At 43.2% G+C, this 27,846-nt stretch overlaps 1 protein-coding gene and 1 pseudogene across 3 annotated transcripts; one reads left to right on the top strand and one right to left on the bottom strand.

Moving 5' to 3' along the window:
* The first annotated feature begins 7 nt into the window (after positions 1-7).
* Positions 8-27,685, top strand: Cdk5rap1 (CDK5RAP1 mitochondrial tRNA methylthiotransferase). Of its 3 annotated transcripts, none has more exons than XM_075962582.1 (15): positions 8-76; positions 500-598; positions 2,412-2,734; positions 3,107-3,210; positions 3,825-3,859; positions 4,757-4,857; positions 6,641-6,851; positions 8,216-8,336; positions 8,958-9,188; positions 12,553-12,650; positions 13,742-13,797; positions 15,240-15,370; positions 17,116-17,265; positions 20,455-20,595; positions 27,451-27,685. In XM_075962582.1, exons 3-15 carry the CDS (start codon positions 2,431-2,433, stop codon positions 27,535-27,537), a joined length of 1,770 nt encoding a protein of 589 aa, XP_075818697.1. In that variant the 5' UTR covers positions 8-76; positions 500-598; positions 2,412-2,430; the 3' UTR covers positions 27,538-27,685. The 3 variants fall into 3 exon arrangements, with proteins under 3 accessions (XP_075818697.1, XP_075818698.1, XP_075818700.1); XM_075962583.1 differs by having other exon boundaries at positions 31-169; XM_075962585.1 differs by lacking the exon at positions 500-598 and having other exon boundaries at positions 63-76.
* On the bottom strand, positions 10,986-11,972 carry LOC142845142 (craniofacial development protein 1-like; annotated as a pseudogene).
* Positions 27,686-27,846: the final 161 nt, after the last annotated feature.

Genomic DNA, 27,846 nt, shown 5'->3' with positions numbered 1-27,846 from the left:
GGCGCGCAGCGGAGGACGCCTGAGAGAGACGCACACTAGCTGACTGAGCGGGCGTGGGACCACGCAGTTGTGGGAGGTGAGAGGCCTGAGACGGACTTGCTGCGGGTGACCCCGCCGTGGTGCAGGCGGGCTCGTGGCGTGCAGGAAGAGCCGAGAGCTCCAGGGGAAGGTATCACTGGTCGGCGCGAGGCCTTGAGCGAGACCGCTGCGACTGTAGCTCAATCCTGCTATCTACTTCTGCATGTCCTTGGCCAAGTCACCTTCCGAGCCCTAGCGTCTCCCCTTGGGAAGCAGAGCTGGGGTCCGAACGGCCTTGCTGGACGACTGTAGGGGCTCTTGTGGGCGTGCAGGCAGAGCTCCCGCCACGCCTAGCATCAGTATCTACCCAATCACGTGCTTGGATATGGCAAGTGGTCCCGCCCCTTTCCACTGCCATTAAGAGCTTCGCTCTGGGCTGTGTTGTGCAAATCTGTAAGTTTGCATTTGATTTCCCTGTCAGGTTCCACAGAGAGGATCGTTGCCCCATCCCAGCGCTCATAAAGAAGGCTCCTTGATCCGGCGCTTGCCCGGCTAGGCAGCAGTCACTTTGACTCTTAAGGTACATACTGTGAGAAGAGATGTGGGCCGGGAATTGATGGTTGCTGAAGTCTTAGTGTGCCTATTTGGGTCGTCCCCCCACCCCCAACCTCGTTAAAAGTGTTATTGTATGAGTGTGGGCACAGCGTGTGGTGGTCAGAGTCATTCCTCCTCCCACCGTCAGTTCTTCCCATTCACGGTGGGTTCAGGAGCTCTAACTGAGGTTTTCAGACTTGAGCCACAGGCATTTTTATCCACTGAACCATCTTGTCCAAGTTAGGTTTTAAAGTTGTTTTGTTTGTTTGTCTCATTCTAGTCCAGGCTGACTCCAAACTTGAGGAAATCCCTACCTCAGCCTCAGCCTTCTGAGTGCTGGGTTTAAAGGTGTGTGCTGCCAGTGCCTAGCATCCAGCTGTTTTGTTTTGTTTTTTTTCTGAGACAGGGTTTCTCTGTGTGGCACTGGCTGTCCTAGAACTCATTCTGTAGATCAGGCTGGCTTCGAACTCACAGAGAAGCCACTTCCCAAGTGCTGGTATTAAGGGTATAAGCTACCACTCTGACTGGATTTTTTCTATTTATTCATTCATTCATTCATTTATTTATTATGTATACAATATTCTGTCTGTGTATATGCCTGAAGGCCAGAAGAGAGCGCCAGACCTCTTTACAGATGGTTGTGAGCCACCATGTGGTTGCTGGGAATTGAACTCAGGACCTTTGGAAGAGCAGGCAATGCTCTTAACCACTGAGCCATCTCTCCAGCCCCTGGCTGGATTTTTAATGTGTGATTTTTCGTAACACCTGGCCAGTGGTTAGGTCCTATTTACATTTGCTATACCCCCTTCCCCCCATGGGGATTTTCTATATAAATAGTCCTGGCTGTCTTGGAACTCACTTTGTCAACCAGGCTGGCCTCAAACTCACAGAGATTTGCTTGCCTCTGCCTCCTTGAGTGTTAGGATTAAAGATGTGCGCTACCACACCTGGTGTGTGTGTGTGTGTGTGTGTGTGTGTGTGTGTGTGTAGATCAGAAGACAAGCTGTGGGAATTAGCTCTTTCCTTCCACTGTGTGGGTCAGGTCAGGCTTGATGGCAGGCACCTTTACCCACCGAGCCACCTCACTGCCATACTTTAGTTATTTCCACCTATAAACCTGTAAATTAGAGATACTCTAAGATTGTTTTGTTTTGGTTTGAGACAGGATTTCTATGCACAGATTTGGCTGTCCTGGAACTAGCTCTGTAGACCAAGTTGGCCTTAAACTCACAGAGATCCACTTGCCTCTGCCTCCCAAATGCTGTGATTAAAGGCACATGCTGCCACACCCAACGTGAGAGACTGTAAGATTTAAGAGACCTTGGTAGGCTGTCCAGGTAGGCCTGGAACTCCTGGGCTCAAGTGATCTTCCTACCTTAGCCTTCCAAATCACTGAGACTATAGGTTTACCATGCTTTGGTTAAGGTGACTGTCAAGAGTGCCTTTGAGCTGGATATGGTTGTCTATGTTCCTGATTCTAGTACTTGGGAGACTGAGGCGGGGGAATGAGGAGAGTTTGTGGTCAGTCTGGGCTATATAACAAGATCTCAAAAAAAGAAAAAAAAAAGGAGCAAACAAACAGAACCTAGTTTTGTTTCCCCACTGATGCCCTCCCTGTCCCCCAGCCTGGACTACAGAGTGAGTTCCAGGCCAGCTCAGGATAATACTGAGATTATGTCGCAACACCTCTTATGCCCCTCCCCCAAAACATACTCTCTTCTGCTTTTGTGGGAAGTGTCCAGTGCATACCTGTATAGGGTGCACAGTAATGTGCATTGATGTGTCTCACTCCTTTGCAGATTTAGAACTGCAGGTGCCATGCATCCATTACAGTGTGTCCTCCAAGCACAGAGGTCTCTAAAGTGGGGGCCTCTGAGCTCTGTGTCCTGGCTGCTGCTCAGGACCTGCAGGGCACATAGCAGTGTCCCCACCACGTCAAGTCCAGAGGGGCAGAGCTCAGAAGATGTTCAAAAGGATTTCAGCTCCAGGCTTGCTGCCGGACCAACTTTTCAGCATTTTTTAAGAAGTGCTTTGGTTCTCCAAGAGAAACCATCTTCTCCACAAGTGGAGGACCCACCCCCTTATGTCACAGGGGATGAACTTCTAGGAAGGCAGCGAAAAGGTTGGCTTTACTTCACTTTCCCTTTGTTTAGAGGGAGGACTATAATATGGGGACCTGAATTTAGTTTTCCCTCAGATGGATAAAAGTGATCATTAGTCTTTCCTGTTCTACTTGTTTCTGTAACCCTATTTCCTTATTTCTGAAGGGGCACATTTCCCCTACATTTTAAATACCCTGTTTATAGTAGGTGTGTATATATGATGTTGTATTTCCTTTGTTCTGAAAGGCTGTTATTAATTTGGGGGTACACCTAGCAGTTGATGGTGTTTTAGGGTTGAGGTAGATAACATGTTGTCTAGGGTTTCTGAGTGCTTTGGGAAGGAGGCTCAAAGCATGTGACCCTCTGCCTACTCAATCTACCTTTCATTACAGTCTATCTCGAGACCTATGGCTGCCAGATGAATGTGAATGACACAGAGATAGCCTGGTCCATTTTACAGAAGAGCGGCTACCTGCGGACCAGCAACCTCCAAGAGGTGCTTGCATTCTCTGCTTTCCTGTTTCCTGGGCCTGGGCTACTTGCCTTGGTGCAGGCTCTTAGATGCAGTGAGTTTCGGGGAGAGGATGCTGCCTGCTGAGTTAGTTCCTTTGAGTGACGTGTACCGTAGGACTGGCATATACTGGTGTTCCAGCTATTTTGAGCTTTAACGATGCTGTTCATCTTCAGGAAAGGGGTTATCAGACTTGATGTGGTCACATGTGACTGTAATCCTAGCCTTGGGAAGTAGAGGCAGGAGGATCTCAAATTTGAGGCTATGGTGACTGTAAGGCATGACTGTGTCTCCAGAGCAGCTAAACCACACCCAATTAAACCAGAGCAAAACAAAGATTTCTTGTGGTGAGGCTTGAGGAGTAAGTACATAATGGATAGAGAGCTTCCCCTGGAATGTTCTGGAAGGAGATGATGGTGATGGTTGCTCTATAGTGTTCAAGTGTTCTTATGATAGCACGGTATCCTTAAAAATGGTTAAAATAAGATTTACTTATGTTTTTTACCATAATAATTGGAAAAAATCAGGTGGACTGCATGGTAGTGATTCTGCAAAGCTAATTTCAAAGTTTATGACTTTATTTTTCTTGTTCTCCTTAGGCTGATGTGATCCTTCTTGTCACGTGTTCTATCAGGTACAAATTTGTTCTTTCCATAGGGAGTGAATATACTGTGTGTAATCATGTCAAGGAGGCTTGTTTATGGAGATGAGCCAATGACTCCAGGTCCCTGAGAGTTAAGAGTTTTTTGTAATAGAGATAGTCTTGATACAACTGACTGAAGTTTGCTGAGCATGCTCTATGTGTTGGGTTCCGTGTGTACAGTATACACGGATTTCTAAGTTTAAACAGTAGCCTTTCTGTGACATGGCTTTTCTTCCTCACACATTTCATCTGGGCATGGTAGTACACACTTGTAATCTCAGCGCTGTAAAAGTTGGGAGGATTGTAAGTTCTCGACCAGCCTGGACTACACATGAAACTGTCTAAAAAGCAAACAATAGTCACAAAAATGCCCAAACCAAGCTCTGTACATTATATAGAATTTTAAACCCAAAGTGCTGAGCTCCCAAATTTCCTAAAGTTTTCTGGCTATTAATGGCATATTCTGACAATATATATATATATATATATATATATATATATATATATATATATATATATATATATATATATATACCTGATTTGAGGTATAGACAATGGTTGGGAAACAGAATTCTAAAAGAGTATGAATGACATCTTCAGAGGTTGCCAGGAAATACTTGATCACAGGAAGTTCATCTAAAGTGATAGGCTCCTCCTACTTATGATTGCTATTTGTGAAGAATGTAGTTTTTGAGTTTGGTTTACAGCTCATCTGGATTTTGAGATGTGTAGGGAGGATATTGTTAGAGAGCAAGGAAATGATAGCAAGCGGTGCTTTCCCTGAGTTAAATGTAGATGCCTTTGAAAGGACTCACATGGCTTTCATTCCCCCCGCCCCCTGTCCTGTTCGCCTATCTTGCTCATTTTCCTCTCTTTGGATCTTTTCAGGGAGAAGGCTGAGCAGACCATTTGGAACCGTTTACGTCAGCTGAAAGCCCTGAAGACAAAGCGACCACGCTCCCGGGTGCCTCTGAGGATTGGGATTCTAGGTATCCATTCATTTTCAGACTTCTCCATTTTGAGATTTGGGTTCCTAGAGTTTTCCTTTAGAGCAATGATTCTTAACCTTCCTAATGTTGGGACCCTTTAATACAGTTCCTCATGTTGTGGTGACCCCAGCCATAAAATTATTTTTGTTGCTACTTTATTTATTTATTTATTTTTTTGTTTTTCGAGACAGGGTTTCTCTGTGGTTTTGGAGCCTGTCCTGGAACTAGCTCTTGTAGACCAGGCTGGTCTCGAACTCACAGAGATCCGCCTGCCTCTGCCTCCCGAGTGCTGGGATTAAAGGCGTGTGCCACCACCGCCCGGCTTGTTGCTACTTTATAACTGAAATTTTACTATTGTTATGAATCATAATGTAAATATCTGATATGCAGGCTGTCTGGAGGGCAGCATGAGTTCCCAGTGTAGTCATCTGTCATGTGAGCTACTGAAGCATGCCCAAGTGAGAATTCAGGTCTGCCCTGACCAGTCTGGTGGTCAGTAGTCACATTTAAAATAAAATTTCAAAAATCCTCTCCATTTTTGCATCAGATACATTTCAGCTTCAGTAGCCACAGCTGATGGGGCCGCCAGCTTCCATGGCCCCACCTGTCATTTCTCAGTGACCACAGCTGACGGGGCTGCGCACTTACATGGTCCCTCCTGTCATTCCTCAGTGACCGCAGCTGACGGGGCTGCCAGCTTACACAACCCCTCCAGTCTTTTCCATCTAGCATTTCTCTTCATCTTGTTAGAAAACTCAGCTGGATGGTTCTGCCCTAGGTGGCCAGGAAACATATTTCAAAAATAAATGCTTGGGGGCTTGGCCAGTGGCTCAGCAGGGAAAGCACTTGCTTGCCATCAGATCTACTGACCTGGGTTTGATTCTGGGAACACACATGGTAGGAGAGAGCTGACTGCTTTGTCCTCTTACCTTCACATCTGTACTGTAGCATATGCACACCTACACACCCTAAATAAATAAATAAGTGTAAAAATATGCTAATCGAAAGAAAAATCTCTGCATCCTTCCTGTCCCAGAATTTGGCTGGTATTTTAACTTTATGCATTGTGGACTGTGTCCATGTCGTGCAGTTATTGTCCTCACTCTTGATGATGCTATACACAGCTAGCATATCTCTACAACTAGCGGTTGTACTTGCTAGTACAGAGAGACGCTGCACGAGTGCTCCTTTCACGTCATTATAGCTGTCCCTGTGCAGTGGCATTTCAATTGTATTTTAGTAAATAAAGACTGGATAATAAAACGATGGTTTGAGGGTATTAATTTTATCATTTCTCATAGGTTTAGCAAGTATTGTGGGCTGAAAGAGAAAAAAGTGTAAGTGTAGTTGCAAATTTATGAACAGGCTTCTGATGTAAGAAGTCTTTTGTCTCAGTAGTAAGGATTTTTAACTGTGAGAAGAGGTAGCTCGTGTTTGGGGGGCTTTCGCTGGGCAGAGGATGCAGCTCACTCATGCATGCTTGGTTTATGTCGGGGGCTCTGACCTCCACCCCCAGCAATAATGAAAAGAATGGGGAGAGGCTTTTGGATGTCTCCCTGTAATCCTAGGCATTTAATTGAGTTGCTACGAATATTTCTGTGGTCTCCTTGTATTTGAAGATGTGGGTTCAGTGGTGTGGGTCCAGTTTGAAGGATAATATCAAGCTCTCAGAGAAGTTTTCTGTGCCCTAGTCTCCAATGCAAGTTATCAATTGCATGCACTGAGCAAAAGCCAGGAATCCAGATGAACTGCGGAAGAGGTACGAGTTTCTTTTACTTCCTAGGCTGCATGGCTGAGAGACTGAAGGGAGAAATCCTCAACAGGGAGAAAATGGTGGATCTCCTGGCTGGTCCAGATGCCTATCGAGACCTCCCCCGACTGTTGGCTGTTGTGGAGTCAGGTCAGCAGGCAGCAAATGTGCTTCTCTCTCTGGATGAGACCTATGCAGATATCATGCCAGTCCAAACGAGTCCCAGTGCCACTTCTGCCTTTGTGTGAGTCATTCTGTGATACCTGGGGATGAACTTCTTCCTTCTCTTTTACTTTTGGAATAGTATGTTTAGTCTTACTATTAGGAATGGAAGGTTCCTGATAGTAATGAGTTTGAAAGTTATGGTACAGCATGCAGAAAACAACACGTGATATAGTAAGAGTCCCTCTCACCCATCTTCCCTGTTCTCTCAGACCATTTCTCGAAGGTTTCCATGTCAGTCATTCTTATTTAATCCTTCTCGAACTATCCCTTGTATATGCAGTCATATGCTCATATGGATACTTTTTCTACTCTCCTTTTATTTTATTTTTTATTTTTTTTAAAGATTATTATGTATACAACATTCTGCCTCCATGTATGCCTGCTCACCAGAAGAGGACACCTGATCTCATTATAGATGGCTGTGAATTGCTGGGAATTGAACTCAGGACCTCTGGACGAGCAGTCAGTGCTCTTAACCTCTGAGCCATCTCTCTAGCCTGTACTCTCCTTTTAAAGCATAAATATTGTTCTGTGTTTATTTTCACTTAAGGAAATATTTTTTTTTTTAGCTGCTATAGTATATGCTCACAATCTGAGGCCAAGGCAGGAGGAAGATTGTTATGAGTTTGTGGTCACTCTGGATTCTATTGTTCCAGGCTAGTCTGTGTAATTTGGAAAGCCTTTCTCTTAGAAATAGAAAACAGCAGCTGGGAAGAGGCTCATACCTATAATTGTAACAGTTGGGAGCAGGAGGCAGGAACATTGCTGTGAATTCAAGGGCAGTCTGGGCTCCACAGCATGTACTAGGCAGTTGAGAGCTGCTTTGAGAGACCCTATGTCAGAAAATCAAAGCTGGAGTCAGATACGGTGATGCTATCTATAAACACAACACTTGGGTGATGGAGGCGGGAACTTCAGGACTTCAAGATCCTCATCCATGGTTTTTGCTACATACAAGTTTAAGTTTAGTCTGATCCACAGAAGACCCTGTCTCAAAGAAAAAAATTGTATGAGAAATGTAAACTATATTTTAAATTCAGGATCTCTTATATAACATAGATAGACGATAGAGTTTGTTTTTAATCTCTATGTAAAAGTTCCAGCCAATATACCTATAAAAACAGTAGAGACTCCACAGTGCTGATTCTGACTTCTTCCCCTCACTACTGTGCTTCCTCACCAGGATGTCTATCAATTATAGTCTGGCTCATAGTCTGTGATTATACTTAGAAATTCCACATTAGTTCAGTGTGAGCTTAGAGGAAGGAGGATCCAGAGCCAAAGAAAAATCCCAAGAGAGCTGTAGAGCTGTGACCCATTGCTTGTGACCTGCTAAGACAATGCTGTTCCTCTCTTAACCGTGCTCTGGTGCTGTCCCCTTAGATCAATCATGCGTGGCTGTGACAACATGTGCAGTTACTGTATTGTTCCTTTCACTCGTGGCCGGGAGAGGAGTCGGCCGGTTGCCTCCATTCTAGATGAAGTGACGAAACTGTCTGAGCAGGTAAGGTTCTCTAAGATTTCTTTGTCTGAGCATGCTCTGGGCGGGCTGAGGACAACCTTTCTATTTTGTAGCCTGTGCCTCTCTACTATCCAAAGATGGTAGCTTGTGAATCTGCTTTCACCTTCCTAAATACTAAAGTCATCCCCTTCCCCCCATTTTTAATTCCCCCACAATACAAAACTCCTTTAGGATAGATATATTCTGTTCAAAGGATTGAGATGCTAATAGAAACCTGCCTATTGAGTGTTGAGATTATAATCATGCACACTCTTAGTATTTAAGGTTTTATTCTTTTCAGTCTTTTTTTTCTCTCGAGACAGGGTTTGTCTTTGTAACAGTTCTGGCTGTCCTAGAACTCCCTCTGTAGACCAGGCTAGCCTTGAACTCACAGAGATCTGACTGTTTCTGCCTTCCAAGTACTGGGATTAAAGGCACGTACCGTCACTGTCTTGCCTGTTGTTCAGTCTTTAGATAAAATACTCCAGTGTGAAATTATTGTATTAAAGACAGGTTTCCATATGGTTCTTGGTAGATTTAGCTAATTTTTAATTAGTGGTTTGACATGAATCTGTTGTTTTAGAAATTTTAAACTAGTTTTCAACATGTTCTTTTTGTTTTTAGGGGGTAAAAGAAGTGACACTTCTTGGCCAGAATGTTAATAGTTTTCGGGACAATTCGGAGGTCCAGTTCAATAATGCAGTGTCTACCAACCTCAGCCGTGGTTTTACTACCAACTATAAAACCAAACAAGGGGGGCTTCGTTTTTCTCATCTCCTGGATCAGGTTTCAAGAATAGACCCTGAAATGCGGATCCGTTTCACCTCTCCCCACCCCAAGGATTTTCCCGATGAGGTGAGTGTTGATATTTAGCGTTGTGACAAATTTACCAGCATCTTGAGGCATATGATTTTTTTTTATTTATTTATTTATTATGTGTACAACATTCTGCTTCCCACACACCAGAAGAGGGCGCCAGATCTCATTACAGATGGTTGTGAGCCATCATGTGGTTGCTGGGAATTGAACTCAGGACCTCTGGAAGAGCAGTCAGTGCTCTTAACCTCTGAGCCATCTCTCCAGCCCCCTTGAGGCATATGATTGCCTGGACCCAGTAGCATACAGCGGAGACCTTGAGTCCTGCTTTGGGGATTCTGTGTTACATTGCAATATCTCCTTGCAGAACTGCTGGCCTTTGGGCAGAATTTAAAGTCCCCTAAGGTCAGGAAGGTGACAGGATGGTTTTCCATGGGAACTTGGGACCACCTGTGTAGTGAGAAGTTTATCAAGGTGGGCAGCTACATTGTGGTGGTGGAGGAAGAGATACAGTGAGAACAGAAGGGAGACAATGCGATGTGGTGGGAAAAGTGCCCAGACTGTAGCCTGAGACACACTTGGGCTCAGATACTAGCTCTTGTCCAGTGTGTGATACATGGTTATAATCCTAGCTTTGAGAGGTTAACGTAGGTGGATTGTGAGTTCCAGGCCAGACTTAGCTACATAGTGTCAGGTCAGTCAGTCAGGGCAACTTAGCAAGACTGTCTTTCATTCTTTTTCGTTTTTTTTGAGATGGTTTCTCTGTGTAACAATCCTGGTTGTTCTGGCTGTTCTGGAACTCACTTTGTAGACCAGGTTGGTCTTGAACCCTCTTAGATCCACTTGCCCCTGCTTCCTGAGTGCTGGGATTAAATATGTGTGTCACCACTGCCTGGCTGTGACTATGCTTTAAGAAACAAATAAATGGCTGTGTGGTGGTGGCGCATGCCTTTAATCCCAGCACTCAGGAGGCAGAGGCAGGTGGGTCTCTGTGAGTTTAAGGCCAGCCTGGTCTATAAGAGCTAGTTCCAGGACAGCTCCAAAGCTATAGAGAAACCCTGTCTTGAAATATCAAAAAAAAAAAAAAGAAAGAAATGAACAGAAAAACAAAACAAAAATAAATGTCAAAAAGGGAAAAAAAAAATCCAAATCCCAGATGTTGTACTCTTTTGCTAGTAAAATCCCAGATATTGTATTCTTTTGCTAGTAGATATATAAAGATACTTTTTAGTTTGCTGTCTTTATCTGGGAAAAGAGAGCATTAATAACCTAGTTCTGTGGGTTGTTGAGAATGAACACATGTTTCAAACTTGGGACAGTGCCACACATTGAATAGGTGGCACACATGTTTGCTAGACATCCAATCATCCACCTTTTCTACCTGGACTGGATTGTTTTCTTTCTTATTGAATAATAAAAAGTTCTTTATTTTATTTTTGCTTGTTTGTTTTTTGTTTTTTGAAGATAGGGTTTCCCTGTGTAGACCTGGCTGTCCTGGAACTCACTCTGTAGACCAGACTGACCTTGAACTCAGAGATTCACCTACCTCTCTCTTCCCAAGTGCTGGGGTTAAAGGTGTGCGCCACCACTGCCTGGCTCTTTCTATTTATTTATTTATTTATTTATTTTTTTCAGTACTTCTCTATTTGTTTATTTAAAGACAAACTTTAAAAAGTAAAATGAATGAAACCAGCTAAGATTAAGATACATAAACAAAACTGCAACGAAGAAAAGGGCCCTTCTGGAAACATGATGAACACTGGAAATAGTTCACAGACACACAGAAGAGCTCACACTGATAATAGGAATAAACTGCTACTAATTCTTCCCAGAATGTCAAGGTTTCATTTTGCTCAGTCTGAGGTCTCGTTCAATTTCAAAACTGCCTGTGGTCCACTCGATCCAGAAAAGCTTTCCGTTCGGTGTACCCTTCTTTCCCTCAGTTATGGATAGCCAGTTCTTCACCAATCCCTTCCTCCTCCTTGAAGTTCTCCCAGTCCAGTTTGGACTTCTCAAGGGTGCTCATTTTCTGGTTTTTGACTCCAGTTTTCCCCAAAAGGCTGCTCATGCCACTTGATCTTATTATCCCCGATCCAGCAGGGCGCACTGGTGCTGCTGGTGGAATAGCAGCCTGAGGTTTTTCTTTCTCATTTTGCTTGAGGAAAGATTGGGCTTCCTTAGATGCAGCGTCTACTTCTTTTTTTTAAAATTTATTTATTTAAGATTTCTGTCTCTTCTCTGCCACTGCCTCCCATTTCCCTCCCCCTCCCCCAATCAAGCGTCTACTTCTTTAGTCGCATTCTTCACTAGCAAAGTCAAACACCTTGGTGATCTTCACTTTTTCTGACTCTTTAGATTTCTCCAGTTCATCTGCTTTGACCAACAATTTATTTGAACTAGTCTCTTCAGTCTCCTCTGCTGCCTTAACTTGTGGGCTTGGAGCTGCTTTTGATTTTGGTCCCACATCATTAAAGAAGCTGGCCCATAATCCATCTTCCTTCTTCTTCCTTGCATTCTCAGACCCAAGGCCTCCTTGGTCCTCCTCATCTTCTTCACTTCTACTACCTCCAGATTCTTCTTGCCATCTTCCTCTTTGTCTTCTAGCAAGAGGCCACTTTGTTTTCTCTTTCTGGCTGGAATGCTCTGTGCCTTCTTTCTTTTCCCTTTGGTTTTCTCAGCTGCTCGTCACCATCTACTTCATCCACCTTCACTAACTTGTTGACATCATCTTTACTGTACTCTCCACCCGACGGCACGTAGTCCTCATCCTCGTCCGACAGAGAGAAGTCTTTGGAGTCGAATTCCTCCATGCTGCTGTCACTTGGGGCCGGCTACCCACATGACTGCGGGGCCACTACCCCTAATTACTAAAGCTCTAGAGGCATTGGGCCAGCAGCTAGGCAGCCCTAAAGGCGTGCCCTGGCTCTTTCTAGTTTTTAAGACAGGTCTCACTCAGCCCATGTTTGCCTATGTAGTTGAGGCTAGCTTTGAACTCCTGATTCTTCCCCTTTCCTCCCCAGTGCTGAGATTAAAGATGTGCACCATCATGCCTAGTTTGATGTGGTGCTGAGGACTGGGTCCAGAGCCTCGTTCCTGCTAAGCAGTCAGTGCACTGAGCTTTGTCCTCAGTTCCCAGTCAACCTTTTAATTACTTGAAAATTAGTTTTTGAGGAGAAACAGTGAGGGGAGTATCCTACCAAGTACTTTGTTAGACACTTTTAATTCCACCACTCAGGAGGCAGAGTCAGGCAGATTGCTGAGCTAGAGGCCACCCTGGCCTACACAGTGAAATCTTCTCTCAAACAAAACAAAACAACAGCAACCCCTCCCAGAAGTAGAGAGTATTCATTTTTACAGGATTCCTTGATGAGACTTAGGTAACCCATGTGTTCTGTTTCGTCAGGTTTTGCAGCTGATTCATGAGAGACACAACATCTGTAAGCAGATCCACCTGCCGGCCCAGAGTGGAAGCAACCGTGTACTGGATGCCATGCGGAGAGGGTCAGACTCACTGGGGGAGAGGACATCCTTTATCTTTCCAGTTTCTTTGAATCACTAAACACTGCATTTGTTGCTAAGGACCTAGTATGGTATATAACACACAGTAGCAAATTATTAAGTGGTTGTTGTTTGAATATATCTATGGACAGTTGAACTTGCTTCTGTGCATCCCCTAAGCAGGATATGCATCAAATCTCTTATTTGCTTAACATTTTAAAAATTAAGTGCTTGTTGGGTGCCATATTTTAAATTTTAGTCTTTTAACTTGCAAGAATAATAATGTTTTTTAAGTCTTAGAATATAAATGCAGATCACTTGACTCACTTTGGAAATAAATTTGCAGAGGTAGGACTGGGGGTTAATATGAACTGGAAGTTTGTCTTATTTTCCACAGAGGCAAAGATGTAGGAATCCCATTTTTTTTTAAATTTTATGTGTGTGGGTGTTTTGCCTGCATGTATTTCTGCATCATGAACATGCAGTGCTCACAGAGGCCAGAAGAGGGCATTAGATTCCCTGAAACTGGAGTGGCAGATGGTTGTTAGCTACAGTGTGGTTTTTAGGAACTCAACCTAGGTCCAGTGCTCTTAACCATTGAGCCATCTCTCCAGCCTCTACAGGTCCTCTTCAGTGTTTAATTTTTTTTCTTGATTTATTAAATGAAAGATCCTCAGGAGCTGGAAGGAGTTAGTTTTCTTCTTCTACCATGTAGGTCCCAGGGGTTGAATTTAAGTCATCAGGTTTGGTAAAACATGAAAAAAAGAATGTTACTTGCTGAAACATCTCACTGGCCCAAAAGGGTGCTTTTATATACTTCTCTAGTGTGATTTGTGGTTATGAAATCCAAAATCAAAAAAAATGAATATATGTGGGAATTCATAGTTTTATCTCTCTATAGTGCTCATTTAAATAAGATTGGGTCGAGTGTGGTAGTGTACCCATATGAGCCCAGTACTTGGGAGGTAGAGCCAGTGGAACAGAAGTTTAAGGAAAACTTCAGTTACATAAGACCTTATAACCCTGTTCTTCCCTCTTCCCCCAAATAAAAGAATGAATAGTTCATTTGGGTCCTTTCTTCTTCTTTGCTGCAGATATTCAAGGGAAGCTTATGTGGCATTGGTTCATCATATCAGAGACTGTATCCCAGGTACTTTTAAGAAATGCTGATCATATTACCACAGTCCACATTCATCCTGCTCAATTACCAGCCTCTTTGGCAAATTCCTTATGGTGTCATTTTATAGTTTTTGCTACTTTCATGTTCATTTTCTGCTTCTCTGTTTTCCTCTCTTTCCTTTCCATCTTTCTGACTGTGTGTGTTTTGCAAGATATTTAATCCACACCTCATGTCTTACGGGCATATGCTCTGATCTGCATCTCTAGCATTTAGATTTTGACAGTGTCTTGTTATGTTGCTCAGGGTGGCCTTGAACTTGCTATTCTACCTTCATTACCATTGCTGGGATTATAAATATGCACTACCACTTATTCCACTATAAGTAGGCAGACTTTAGATTACCCCTCTCTTTCCCCTTCCTCCTAATAAAATTAATGTTTTTGTTTTGTTTTACTTAGATTTGGTTGAGGATGTTGCCTGACATTTACCTCAAATTTTATTTTTTCTCTTTTTGAGTCTAGAACTTACTAGCTTGGTTGGCCCTGAACTCACAGAGATCCACCTGCTTCTGTCTCCTGAGTGCTGAGACTAAAGGTGTGTGCCACCATGCTTCTTGTATAATGCACATATACTTGTGCTTTGATGGGGCAGGATGATGTGGCCGCTGGATGTACTGGCTTTGTATTGAGTACTGTGTTACTGGCTATGTGACAACAAAGATTTGTCATTTATGAAATAGAGTAAATAGTGCTCATGTTATCTGATTTTGGGAGCAATTGAATAGCTAGTGACATATAGCACTTTCTAAGTATTCAGTATCTGATAATTTTTGCTACTGCATTGTAAATGAACATAATGCTAAATTAAATTCAATGTCTGATCATATATACATTTGCAGTTATTATGAATTGACTAAAATACATAGATATAGTCTAGCTTAGAGGTAGAGGCCCTGGGTTCTGTCTCTAACACAGTAGAGAAACAATCCCCTATCTTCAAACAATAGCAACAAAACAAGATACATAGATGTATATGTTTGTGTGAAGCACTGAAAGATTGACTAGTAAAAGCAGGACCTGGGGGCTGGACTGTTAGTGGTAGAGTGCTTGTCTAGCATATATTAGGCTCTGGGTTCAGTTTTTAGCACTGTCTCCCACCCTCCCCTGCAAAAGCAGGACTGATTTGAAACTGCATTTCTGTAGTATCTCTGAATCCAGCATATGAAACTAAGATTTAGTTTGCTTAAGGAAATGTTGAGTGAGAAGCCACTTCTGGCATTATGTAGAAAAACAAGCCTCTCTCCCTTGCTCTGTAATGACTTCTGTTTTACATAGATGTGGGTGGGGTAGTCTGGAAATCTGTCCCATTTGGTTTCCTTCCTTCTGGAATCTGTAAATGCCCACATTCCTTCTGAGGTAGGCAGAAGCAGTACTCTGAGCATTGGTCCCTTGTCCTTTGTTGTGTATTGACAGGTGTGAGCCTCAGCAGCGACTTCATCACTGGCTTCTGTGGAGAGACAGAGGATGATCACCTACAGACAGTGTCTTTACTTCGAGAAGTCCAGTATAATACCGGTTTTCTCTTTGCTTACAGCATGAGGCAGGTGCGTCCTGGATGGGAGACAATTAGCATCGCTCTCTTACCATAAAACTCAGGATGGCCTTGAACCTGTTTTCCTTCTACTTCACTTAGCTGCCCGATCATTAGCATTATAGGTGTTAGCCACCACAAACTTCAGCAAATTGATATGAAAAAAATACCATATATGCCTGTAATTCCAGCACTTAGGAGGCTGAGGCAGGGGGATCTCAAGTTTGAAACTGGCCTGGAGTAGACTGAGACTGTCTCAAAAACAAACACAAACAAGCAAATCAAGACAAAACCAAAGCCCAGTGCTCAGTGTTCTGTAGTCAGTTTCAATTGGTCAGTGTCTTTTACAAAATTATTTCAGAAGTGAGACTTCCCCAGAGCCTGTAACATTCCGTATTGCCTCCTTTTCGTGGACATCATAGATGCACAAATTATTTATGAGACTGGCGTAGATGGAAAATGGCCTTTCAATACACAGTAGAAATATGGCACTCAAATTGTACCTTTGTTATGTAACAGTGACCTTGTCTAAAGTCCTTAGTTGCTTCCTGGAGTGGGAATAACAATACCAGCTAGGGCTGTTTTGAGGCTTGAATAGGATGGTGTGTGCGAAGCACTTAGTGTGGTGCTTCCTGCAGGGTCGTTGCCATCAGGATGGCCATCAACTGCTAACAGTATGCTGACATCAAGTGGGATCTTATGCCCATTCCCCATTCTGTTTTCCTCTGTGGGCATGGTAGTTCTTTTAGGGTAGATTGGTTTGAATGTCCAGACAGTGGTGTTCAGCTTTTCCTTTTATTCCTTGGCTTCTTCCTAACTCAGTGGTTTTCCACATGATTTGAGCATGAGCATAAGTACGTATGTAAGTGTATACCCAGGAGAGTTTCTAAACACTTTCTGAGGATAACTATTGTTTCTGAATAGGTAATATGTGCTTATGGTAGAAAGCGTGAAGGGTAAAGCACTTTTTCCTTTTGTTGCTCCCAGGTTTAGTTCCCTTCTTGAAGGAACTCTAGTGATTTCTTCTATGACTTTCCAGATATGTTTCATGTGTTCATAAACATGACTACTTTGTACACCAAAGACATGCATGTTGATTGTACTTTCCTAATTTCAGTTGGCAGGATATTTTGGAACAATTACATTAGTATTCGTGGAGCTATCTTATTAACAGTTGTGTAATACTCCACTCTGTTGATAAGCCATAGTGAGTATTTAGGCTGCTTTACATCTGTGTCTCTATCGATAGTGCAGTGAATAACTTAGAGCATGGATTATTATTATTTAGTTTGTGTCCAAATATAAATATGAAGATGAACTTTGAGTCCGTGGTCTTCTTTTTAAATGTATTTACTTATAAACTTGTTTATTTTGTATGTATGTATTTGTAGGGATGTGTGTGTAGGTCAGAGGACCACTTGCTGGAATTGGTTCTTTCCTTCCACTACATGGGTTCTAGGGTTGAATTCAGGTTGTCAGGCTTGGTGGCAGGAACCTTTGCCCCCTGACCCACCCTGCCAGCCACCAGTGTGATTGTCATTTGCTAAATTTAGAATGATTCTACAAAGATTCTATTTCAGTCACCATTTTCTCTCATGGACTGTTCCTAGAACTAGAGAAATAAGTCTGGTTCAGGTTGGGTTTTGGACCAGATTATACATCTGTAACTTGTAAATAGAATGAGCACATTCTCTTGTTTGTGCCCTGAGGATTCTACAACTTCTTAGTGACCTCTCTTCTGTTTTGTCTTTTTAACAGAAAACACGAGCATATCATAGGCTGAAGGACGATGTCCCAGAAGAAGTAAAATTAAGACGTTTGGAGGAACTTATTACTGTCTTCAGAGAAGAGGCTTCAAAAGCCAATGAGACCTCAGTGGGCCACACCCAGCTGGTATTGGTTGAGGGGGTAAGGTCACATGTATCTTTTTTTTTTACTTTTTAAAATAACACTATGTGTTTTCTTTATTTAGGTCTTACTTGATTCTGATTATTTTAAATTTAATTTTTTTTGAGACCTGGTCTCATGTATCTTACTTAGGTTGACCTTAAACTTGCTAAGTAGCCAAGGGTGACCTTGAATTTCTGAACCTCCTGCCTGTATCTTCCTAAGCACTGGGATTACAGGAGTGCATCGTTCTGCCCAAGGTTGTGTGGTAATTGTATCAAACCCACGGCCCCTGCGTGCTAGACAAACACTCTACGAACCAGCCCAAAATGTTTATCTTGTATTTTATGATCTTGCTGAATTCAGTGTTCTGGTTTATTTTCTTGTTGGTGTTTTGAATTTTCTTTTCTTTTTCAAGAGAGAGTGTTTTTCTAAGTATCCCTGGCTGTCCTGGAAATCACTTTGTAGACCAGGCTGACCTTGAACTCAGAAATCTGCCTGCCTTTGCTGGGATTAAAGGCATGGCCACCACCCGGCTGGTGTTTTAAACTTCTATGTATATAATTATGTCGTATTTTTTTCTTTCTTTCTGATGTACCAAGTGTTTTATATTTAGAAAACTTCCTGTGGATGTTCTAGTAATAGATTTTCTTTAATTTTCTTAATTTTGAGTTGTCTCCATTTCTGCTTTTTTCCTGAAAGATCTTTTTTTTTAAAAGATTTTTTATTGTGTGTGCATGTGAGTGTGTGTGTGTATGTGTGTGCATGTGTGTGTATGTGTGTGTGAATGTATGTACATTTGTATATTTGAATGCTTGAGGAGGCCAGGAGAGGGTGTCAGATCTCCTGGAGCTGGAGTTAGAGTCATGGTGTCCTTCTGAGTATGCGATGGGGTCTGGACTGGTCCTGTAATAGAGTAGCTACTGCTCCGATCTGCTAAGCTGTCTCTCCAGCCCCTGAGGGATATTTTTGCTGGACCTTGTATTCTGGGTTGGTAACGCTTTCCTTTCAGGTCTTGAAAAACGTGCCATTTCCTGCTGGCTTCCTGTTCCATGATAAAAATCATGGATGTTTTTATTGGGAATTTCCTTTTTTTAAATTGATCTTTCTGTTTTCCTTTCTCTTTCCTCTTCTCCGTTTCCCCTTCCTCTCCCTTCCTCCTGCACTTCCCCTCCTTATTCCTCTCCTCTCCATTCTTTTTAACTTCCATTTCCTTCCTGTTTTCTTCCCTTTCCTCTTTTTTTGACTTAAATAATAGAAATTATTTTTTCTAATTTTGTGTCTAGAAGTCAGAGATGAGCACAGTCCAGTTCTTGTGAGAGTCTACTTCCTGCTTGCAGGTGGCTGTCCTCATGCTCCTCAAATGACAGACAACTGTTGGTTTCAAGGTTTTTCTCGTAGAAGTTTGGCTGTGATGTATCTTGGCGTGGATTTCCTCTGTTAGGATTTTATGTTATCTGCCACATTTGAGAAGTGTTTAGTCATGACTTTGAATACTTCTTCATTCCCTTTCCTCCTCTTCTTCAATTCTGTGTTATTAAAATTTTAGTGTATTTGCTGCTAGATTGAACACTTTTCTGCAATTATGATGCAGTATCAACACAAGTAATAGATTTTTGAATTGTCCCACAGTGTCTGAGGCTCTGTTTATTTTTCTTGAATTTATCTATTTTGTTTAGAAATTTCTTATTTGTCACTGATTTTTAAAAATTATTTAAATTATATATGTTTTTAATTTATTAAAATTAAAAAAAATATATATGATTTTTAGTGCTCTTAACAAGAGGACTAGGAGAAATATTTCTGCTTTATCTTCCTGGAAGCAAAGACATGTGTAATTTTAGAACTAGATTTATTGGTTATGTTTGTTCAGTACTATTTTGGTCATAATTTCTTAGAAAGCTTGTTCCTGGAGGCTTTTTGGCTAAGTGTAGGGACGGACCTAGAGTTCTCACAGGTGGCACAAGGTGAGTATGAGGAAGCTTGCCACAGCTCAGGTAGGGAAGAGGAGGACAAATAAGAAGGGCTTGTTTCTTCTTTCATCTCTGCTAGGCTGACTAGCTTTCAAGCTCTTGGGATCTGCTTGTCTCTGCTCCCCATCACTGGGGCTTTAGGCTTATGCTTCCATGCCTGGCTTTTATGTGGGCGCTGAGTATTCATACTCAAGTCCTCATGCTTGCAGAGCAAGGGCTTCTTAGACACCGAGTCATCTCCCCCACTCCCATACTAATCATCCTGATAGCAAAGTTATAATATGTTCTAAGAACAGATATGAAATGCCAAACCGTCTAGCTGATCGTTGCCAGGTTACTCTGTTGACCTGAGTCTCTGGAGTTTTTCCTTTACACACATCTGCTTAGTAAAGAATCAGGAAACCCAGAGAGAATTCTAGAGCTCTTCTTTCTGCTTACCCTTCTCCTTTCCAGAATTTGCTCTTTAATTTCCTATGACATCCAGCAGCTTGAATTCAGGTTCATCTCTCTTGTTATGGAAGAGAACCTGATGTTGTTCTTTTTGATCTCCCTTGCTTTCCGTGTTCTAGTGACGAGTGCCTTTCTGCTTGAAAGCAGGGGTGGAGGGGGGACTCACTTCATTTGCTTTCCATTTCAGTCAGGCTGAGGTCTTGTGTGATTTGTTTTCTGATTTCTAAATAGAGTTGTTTCTTGTGTTTTGTCTTATTTTCTGATTTTAGAGAAGAGGGTAAATTTGGTTTCTGTTACTGAATCTTGGCAGGAATAGAAAGACTTGTGTCTATTCTAGAACTTAATCTTCTCATTGAGGTTTATCTTTCTTTCTGGTCCCAGGCTCTAGTTCAAATTGGCATGTTCAAGAGGAGCAAGTAACTCAGGCCAAAAACTCTGGGCCCATCCTAAGTGCTTAGTGTGAGGTCAGGAGTCGTGAACATTGGTTTGTTAAGCACATCACTCACTCACGAGTACCTGGACTTCATGCTTGTTGAAAGTTCATTATTGCAAAAGCCAAGTCTGTAAAGATTCATCGATTCATTAAAATAGTCAGCAGAACTTTGTTTCTGTTGTGCACTGCATGTTGTCCTATTGTTGAAGCAGCCATACACACGGAGCCTTTGGATTTCTTGGTTAAGAAATGCTCTGTGATAGACCCAGGAGAGCCTCAGACAACAGGAGCAATGTCTGCTTCCTAAAACTTACTACTGACGGATGCATACATTCTTGTCTTTGTTTTCTGCAGTTCAGCAAACGTTCTTCCACCAACTTGTGTGGCCGGAATGATGCAAACCTTAAGGTGGTTTTCCCTGATGTGGAGGTGGAGGATATCACTAACTCTGGGCAGAAGGTCAGAGCTCAGCCTGGGGACTATGTGCTGGTGAAGGTAAGGTGTCTTGAGTTTCCTTGTTCTGTCTGTCTGACAAAACCCAGAACACAACCAGTTTACTGACAGGCCTCCTAGTCCCCTTTCCCTTCCCTGACATTGGACCAAAAAATGCTCTTAAATTAAGTTGGGACTTTCCAGTGTGGGTGCTGGGAAACAAGCTTAGGCCCTCTGGAAGAGCAGAAAGTTCTTTTAACCAGCGAGCCACCTCTCAGACCTTGTCTCACTATTTTTAGTTGTGTGTATGTGCATGTGAATGTAGGTACTTGCAGAGGCCAGAAGTTTCTTTCAGATCTCCCTGTAGCTAGAGATACAAGCTAGAGCCAACCAATGTGGGTGCTCGGAAGTGAATTCAAGTCCTCAGGAAGAGCAATAGGCACCCCTCTTTTTTCCCCTCTAAATTTACTCATTTATTTTATGTGTATGGGAGTTTTGCCTGCATGTATCCTTGTACCATGTGTGTACCTAGAGCCTGTGGAGGCCAGTAGAGGGCACTGGATCCCTCCTGGAGCTGAAGTTACAGAACAGATGTGAGCTGCCATGTGGGTGTGGAAATTGAAACCAGGTCCTCTGGAAGAGCAGCAGTTGCTCTTGCCTGCTGAGCCACCTCTCTGTTCCCCAAAGTGTGTGTTCTTAATTGCTGAGAGTGCCCAAGAGTGTTTTGACTGCTTTATTATTAGGGAAGGGTTAATTGTGAACAAGAGGGAGAAAGTACCCAGAGGCATCGGGAAGAGCAGAGCAGAGAGAAAGAGAAACAGACTGGACAGGCCAGGGCTGTCTGTGAGAGAAGAGAGAATAGCCAGAAAGGGAATAGTGAGAATAGCAAGCGTAGCGAGGGGCCGGGGACAGAGAGAGCAGGGCTCTGAGGCGAGAAGGGCCAAGATGCTAGTGCAAACTTTGAAATGTATTATTAGTACTTGTGAGTAGGGATTGAGTGAACCTGGAGGGTGGTGTGGGCTTTGATATGGATGTCATATGTCCCTTCCACCAGAGGTAAGAGAAATGACTCCTTGTGGCAGATGGGAACTGGTTTCACAAGTTGCTGAGGAAAACAGGCTTTTATCTAACTGCTGGAAATCCTCTTATAATTCAGTTTGAGCTCATTTTTGGATGTTTGGATTACTTGAGATCTAACAGTTACCTTCTCATATTGCCTCTTAATTTCTTTCCACTGTAACAATGGGTCACTCGATACAAAGGAATTAGGTTGATAATCAGGTTTTAATTTTTTTCCCCCCCGAAGACAGGTTTTTTTTTTCTTTGTAGTCCTAGCTGTCCTGGAACTCTCTCTAGACCAGGCTGGCTTCAGACTCAGATCCACCTGCCTCTGCCTCCCAAGTGCTGGGATTAAAGGTGTGCACTACCACCACTTAGCTATTTATTTATCTTTTTGATACAGTTTTTCTTTATGTTGCCCTAACTGTCCTGGAACTCACTATGTAGATAAGGCTGGCTTCTAATTCACAGGAATCTGCCTACCTCTGCCCCCCTCAGCCTCTCATTTTCCTCTATTCCAAGAGCTGAGGTTAAAGTTAAGTGTTGGCCTGGCAGATGACTTTGTTATTTTTGTTTCTGAGACAGGGTTTTCATTTTGTAGCTCTGGCCTGGAATTCACTATGTAGACCAAGCTGACTTTGAATTTACAAAGATATGGCTCTCTGAGCTTTCTGAGTGCCGTGTTAAAGGCTGTATTACCTCACCTAGCACTGGCACACAATTTTAATCATAGTACTGGGGAGGAGATGGGAGGGTTCCTGTGGTTTACTGTCCAGTTGGGGCAGCCTAGTTGCTAAGACTTGTTCCAATGAGACAAGGTGAGCTGCTCTTGTGTAGTGACACCCAAGGCTGACCTCTGGCCTTCACATATTCATGCACAAAGTGTACATGTGTTCATATTACTTGTGCAGTTCACAGTGAACAGATAAGTAAAGTAAAAAATTGTCAGCAAACCAAAATTAAAAGTTCACATCTTGTCAAAGTTCCCATCTTAAGATAGTATAACTCTTTTCTGAGACAGGGTCTATGCATCTGTGACTGGTCTCACTATGTAGACTAGGCCTACCTGGTACTCAAAAGAGATCCATCTTCCTTCTAAGCACTGGGATAGAAGGTGTGTATCACCAAACCTGAATTATCTACAAATTTGAATTACTTGACTTGTTAAAGATTTAAGTTCTATAAACTAAAAGGAATTTTGGGCTAATTATGTCATCATTCTCTATTAATTTAATATGGTGCCATATAAACACATATAGAGCCCCTGGAGAGATGGGATATCAGAGCACTTCCTCTTCTTCCAGAGGATCCAAGTTCCCTTCCCAGCATCTACTCTGGGAAGTTCACAAGCTCCTGTTTTAGGCAAGTCAGCTATAGTTTCATGGAAAGACTGTGCCTTTCTTTCTCCCCTACCAAAAGAAGAAATGTTATTCTTAGTAGAAACAAGGTAGAAAATGTATACCTCAAAAAACACAGAGCTTAACTGTACATCATTGAGAATGGCTTAATTAAAAAAGGTATTCAGATTAATGACTCATACCTGCAATCCTAACTCTTAGGAGTCTGAGGCAGGAGGATAGCTGTTGTGGAATACAATATTTGTTTAACTATGTAAAGATGTGTTGCTATTTAACCTTACCTGCCTAAGCATATGATTGGTGTAATAAAAATCAGAATGGCCAATAGCTAGGCAGAGGAGGGATAGGCAGGGTTGGGGGGCAGAGAGAAAAGGGAGCTAGCCAACCAGCCTGCGACCAGCCAGCTGGGGGCCAGCTAGCCAGGCGCAGAAGAAGCAGGAAAGCAGGATGAACAGTATGTAGATGTGGTAAATGAGCCTTGAGGCAGCACATAGATTAAAAGAAATGAGTTAATTTAAGTTAAAAAAATGTTAGAAACAAGCCTAAGCTAAGGCCGAGCATTCATAATTAATAAGTTTAAGTGTCATGATTTGGGGACTCACTCAGGTAGCTATTTCTGAGATCAAAAAGAATGGTTTTGGAGCTCAGAAATGCCCTTCATGTACTTCTAGTTGCTGCCCAGGCATCTGAGTGCTGGAATTGTAGGCCTGTGCATACCCTGTCCCACTTTTGTACTATGGCTTGGTTTTGTCTGGTTTTGATTTCTTGTAAACTGAATTCTATAGAACATAGTTTTGAATTTCCGTTTTCTTTTCCTCAACTTACATTCTGTGGTTCTTTTGTGGGTGTGTTTTCTCACCACGACAGTTTGTTATGTGTTGTATTGCTAGTGGGCCATGCTGGTTGTTTCCAGTCTGGAGCTAGTACACGTGATACTGCTGTGAGTATTCCTGTACATGTGTTGTAAGGCACATGAGTGTTCATCTCTGTAATAGGAATAGCCCAGGTGCTTTTTACACTCCTGCTAGCAGTGATAGAGAATTATAGAAATTTCACCTTCTCTGTTTCTGTTCTTACTCTCCTCCAGTGTCTGCCCCGTGACAGCTGGTGTGATCATTCTGATTCAAATCATTTACTCTGCAGCTTGGGCCCTCCACTGGCTTTTCCTTGGAGCCAGAGTGTAATTCAGGCCTATGTGATCTAACCCAGTGACTTTCCAACTTGACATCCTGTCGGGATCCCCTTTTTGGGGTGACTTCTGCCATGATCCTAGACACAGCGGGTTTCTATGTTTCAGGGTAGGGGCATGAGGATTAGAAACATTAGATAGGAGGAACAGAGAGATAAGAAAGAAACACAGAGACATTGTATAGTATCGGAGGGCAATTCTGTGCCTGCTGCATACTGAGTTCTGACTTCTGAGTTTGCCCGTGTTTAATTTTCCATACACTTTTATACCTCAGTGCAAAAATGGGGAAGAAGGCAGAAGACTGCTTTAACGTGATATAAAGGACAGCCCGAAGGGTTACGTGCTTCAATACTGAAACATCAAGCAACTATATCCTGAGTTAAGCATTCTGTTGTTTAGGCAGTGAACAGACTCTAGATCAAATGTCCTGAAGGCAGTCACTGCCTAGGTCAAACCTGTTTCAAAAGAAGGAGCAGAAGTATGCTTGAATTCTCTGACCTTTGGTCAGGGTGGGTGGATCTGCTTGTATGGGCCATCTTAATGTCCAAAGCGCCAAGTAACCACACCCCAGGTCAGGGTGGGTGGATCTGCTTGTGTGGGCCATCTTAATGTCCAAAGCGCCAAGTCACCACACCCCAGGTCAGGGTGGGTGGATCTGCTTGTGTGGGCCATCTTAATGTCCAAAGCGCCAAGTAACCACACCCCAGGTCAGGGTGGGTGGATCTGCTTGTGTGGGCCATCTTAACGTCCAAAGCGCCAAGTCACCACACCCCAGGTCAGGGTGGGTGGATCTGCTTGTGTGGGCCATCTTAACGTCCAAAGCGCCAAGTCACCACACCCCAGGTCAGGGTGGGTGGATCTGCTTGTGTGGGCCATCTTAATGTCCAAAGCGCCAAGTAACCACACCCCAGGTCAGGGTGGGTGGATCTGCTTGTGTGGGCCATCTTAATGTCCAAAGCGCCAAGTCACCACACCCCAGGTCAGGGTGGGTGGATCTGCTTGTGTGGGCCATCTTAATGTCCAAAGCGCCAAGTCACCACACCCCAGGTCAGGGTGGGTGGATCTGCTTGTGTGGGCCATCTTAACGTCCAAAGCGCCAAGTCACCACACCCCAGGTCAGGGTGGGTGGATCTGCTTGTGTGGGCCATCTTAACGTCCAAAGCGCCAAGTCACCACACCCCAGGTCAGGGTGTGTAGCCACGCTTGTTGTCAACAACTTTGAGAGAACAAAATAAACTCTGACCTTCAGACAAGGTGAAATAGGCGCACATTTTTGGGTCTCTACAATGTCCTCTCATTCTCTCTCTCCCAGTCTCATGACCTTCTTTTTGTCTCATCGATTCTCTTCTGTTTTCAGGAACTTAGATATGCTGTTTTGGCTTGGGAGATTCTTGATCTTTGCCTGGTTCCTTTCTTTTAATTTTAAGGTTATCTCTTTATTGTTACCTCAGAGATGCCTTACATGAACATCATTGTTTGGAAGCAACTTTTCCTGCCTAATTCCCATGCCTATTAACTACCTGTTCTCCGTAATCTTTAGAGTACTTTTTAGTTCCCGAAATAATTTTGTTTATGTATATGTTTATTACCTGCCTTTCTCTGAAATTCTGTTGTGGGTAAGAAAGTACCTCTTTTGTCTATATTTGTATTTCCTGCACAAAAGGTCGTTTCTAACATGCAGTTAGAACCTTGTAAATATTTACTAACGGATCAGCTTGTTCTGATGAGAAATGTGATTAATGGTAACTTTGGGGTCCTAGCCATTCAGTCCTCAACAGAGACAAAATAAACTTTCTCACTAGCATTTGATCAAAAATATCATAAAAATATTTATGGTGGTAGTGGTCCACGCATTTAATCGCAGCACTTGGGAGACAGAGGCAGGTGGATATCTGTGAGTTAAATGCCAGCTTGCAAGCTGGAAAGTTGCCCCAGCTGGGATTAAAGGTGTGCGCCACCACTGGCAAGGTAACCTATTAGTTTTCCTCTCCTTTCTTCCTTCCCTGCTCCTCCTCCTCCTCCTCCTCCTCCTTCTCCTCCTGCTGCTGCTCCTCCTCCTCCTGCTGCTGCTGCTGCTGCTGCTGCTCCTCCTCCTCCTCCTCCTCCTCCTCCTCCTCCTCCTCCTCCTCCTCCTCCTCCTCCTCCTCCTCCTCCTCCTCCTCCTCCAAGACATGGCTTTTCTTTGTGTCACCCTGGCAATCCTGAATTAGTTCTGTAGCCCAGGCTGGCCTGGAACTCACAGAGACCTGCCTGCTTCTACCTTTCAAGTGCTGGGATTAAAAGTGTGTACCAAGCATGGCTGGATACCTGTTTGTTTTCTAATTGAGAGACACAAAGGGAGTGAATGCAGTTAGGAGGGGAGGTGGGGTAGAGTGGAGGGAAGGGAAACTGTAATTAGAATATATTATGTAAGGAAAAAATTTTTTTATTTGTTTTATTTTGATTTGTTTTTTTCGAGACAGGGTTTCTCTGTAACTTTGGATCTTGTCCTGGAACTAGCTCTTGTAGACGAGGCTGGCCTCGAACTCACAGAGATCCACCTGCCTCTGCCTTCTGAGTGCTGGGATTAAAGGCGTGTGCCACTATCGCCGGGCTCTATTTTCAATAAAGAGGAAAAAATAAAAATAAACATAAATTTATTATTTCTAAAGGACACTCTAGATCTCTCCATAAATGGAAAGCCAGTATCTTGTGCCATAAGTAGAAAGTAAACTTAAAAATAAGCACAGTGAAGACAAACAATGTCGTTAAACTCCGACCGGATCTGGTGGCCTGCACAAGGCTCTGGAGGCCTTTTCTCTGTTGAAAAGGAAGTGTTCACAGAGTGTGGAAAGCACGCCAGCGGTCAGGGAGACTGTGCCTAGCAACAGACTGAAGGGAACTGCAGAGGGAAGAAGACTCCACTGCCAGCAGCAGCCCAGGTGTGTCCTGCTGTGCTCAGTCTCCCTCAGGGCCTGTGACTCTGTCCTCCCTTCCTGCAGAAAGCTAGTCCCTTCCTTCCATGCTGGGTACACCAGAGGTCAGCTCACATTGAGATGATGGCTCTAGCCAATCAGGTGTGCAACTGTGTGCCCTGTCAGAATACTGATCACTGTGGTTGGGAACGGCACACTCTAGTGAAGGAGGTTCCCCATCAGTGTCTCCCAGGCCTCCCAGGCCTGATGGATTGTGTGCCTTCTTTCCTCATGTGCATTACTGTTCCGTCTGTGTCTTCCTTTCACAAGTACCATGAGCTTCCTGTCATCTCTAGCCATGTCCTGTGCCCATGTTACGTCAGGTTACGTTGTCTTCTTTTGGTGGGTTTTCTTTCAGATCACCTCTGCCAGTTCTCAGACTCTCAAAGGACACGCTCTCTGCAGGACCACCATGAAAGACTCATCAATGTATTGCTTGACATGAGTGGGTGGCTCAAGGGTAGACTTGGACAGTTTTCCTCATGCTTTGGAGACAAGACAATAGTCATGAAGCGCCTTTATACCAAATGGAAGAGTACATTTCCTTGTCGCTTGAACAGATTTTACAACAATAAATTTCATAAATTAAATGACTCCTTTGTCTCTACTTTTCATTTTCATCTAGGCCCATTTATGGGGTTCTTGCCTCTCTCTATGGGAAGTGCTTCTCAGCGCAATGTTTGCTATTTAATGCCATTGACTCAGCTGTTAACCACCTCTCCTTGTTCATTTACTTATTTAGTTATTTTGACCT

Source organism: Microtus pennsylvanicus, chromosome 2 (genome assembly GCF_037038515.1).
Source record: "Microtus pennsylvanicus isolate mMicPen1 chromosome 2, mMicPen1.hap1, whole genome shotgun sequence".
NCBI classification, from domain to species: Eukaryota; Metazoa; Chordata; class Mammalia; order Rodentia; family Cricetidae; genus Microtus; species Microtus pennsylvanicus.
Note: the sequence above shows the minus strand (reverse complement) of the source record. Positions and strands in the feature narration are given on the sequence as shown.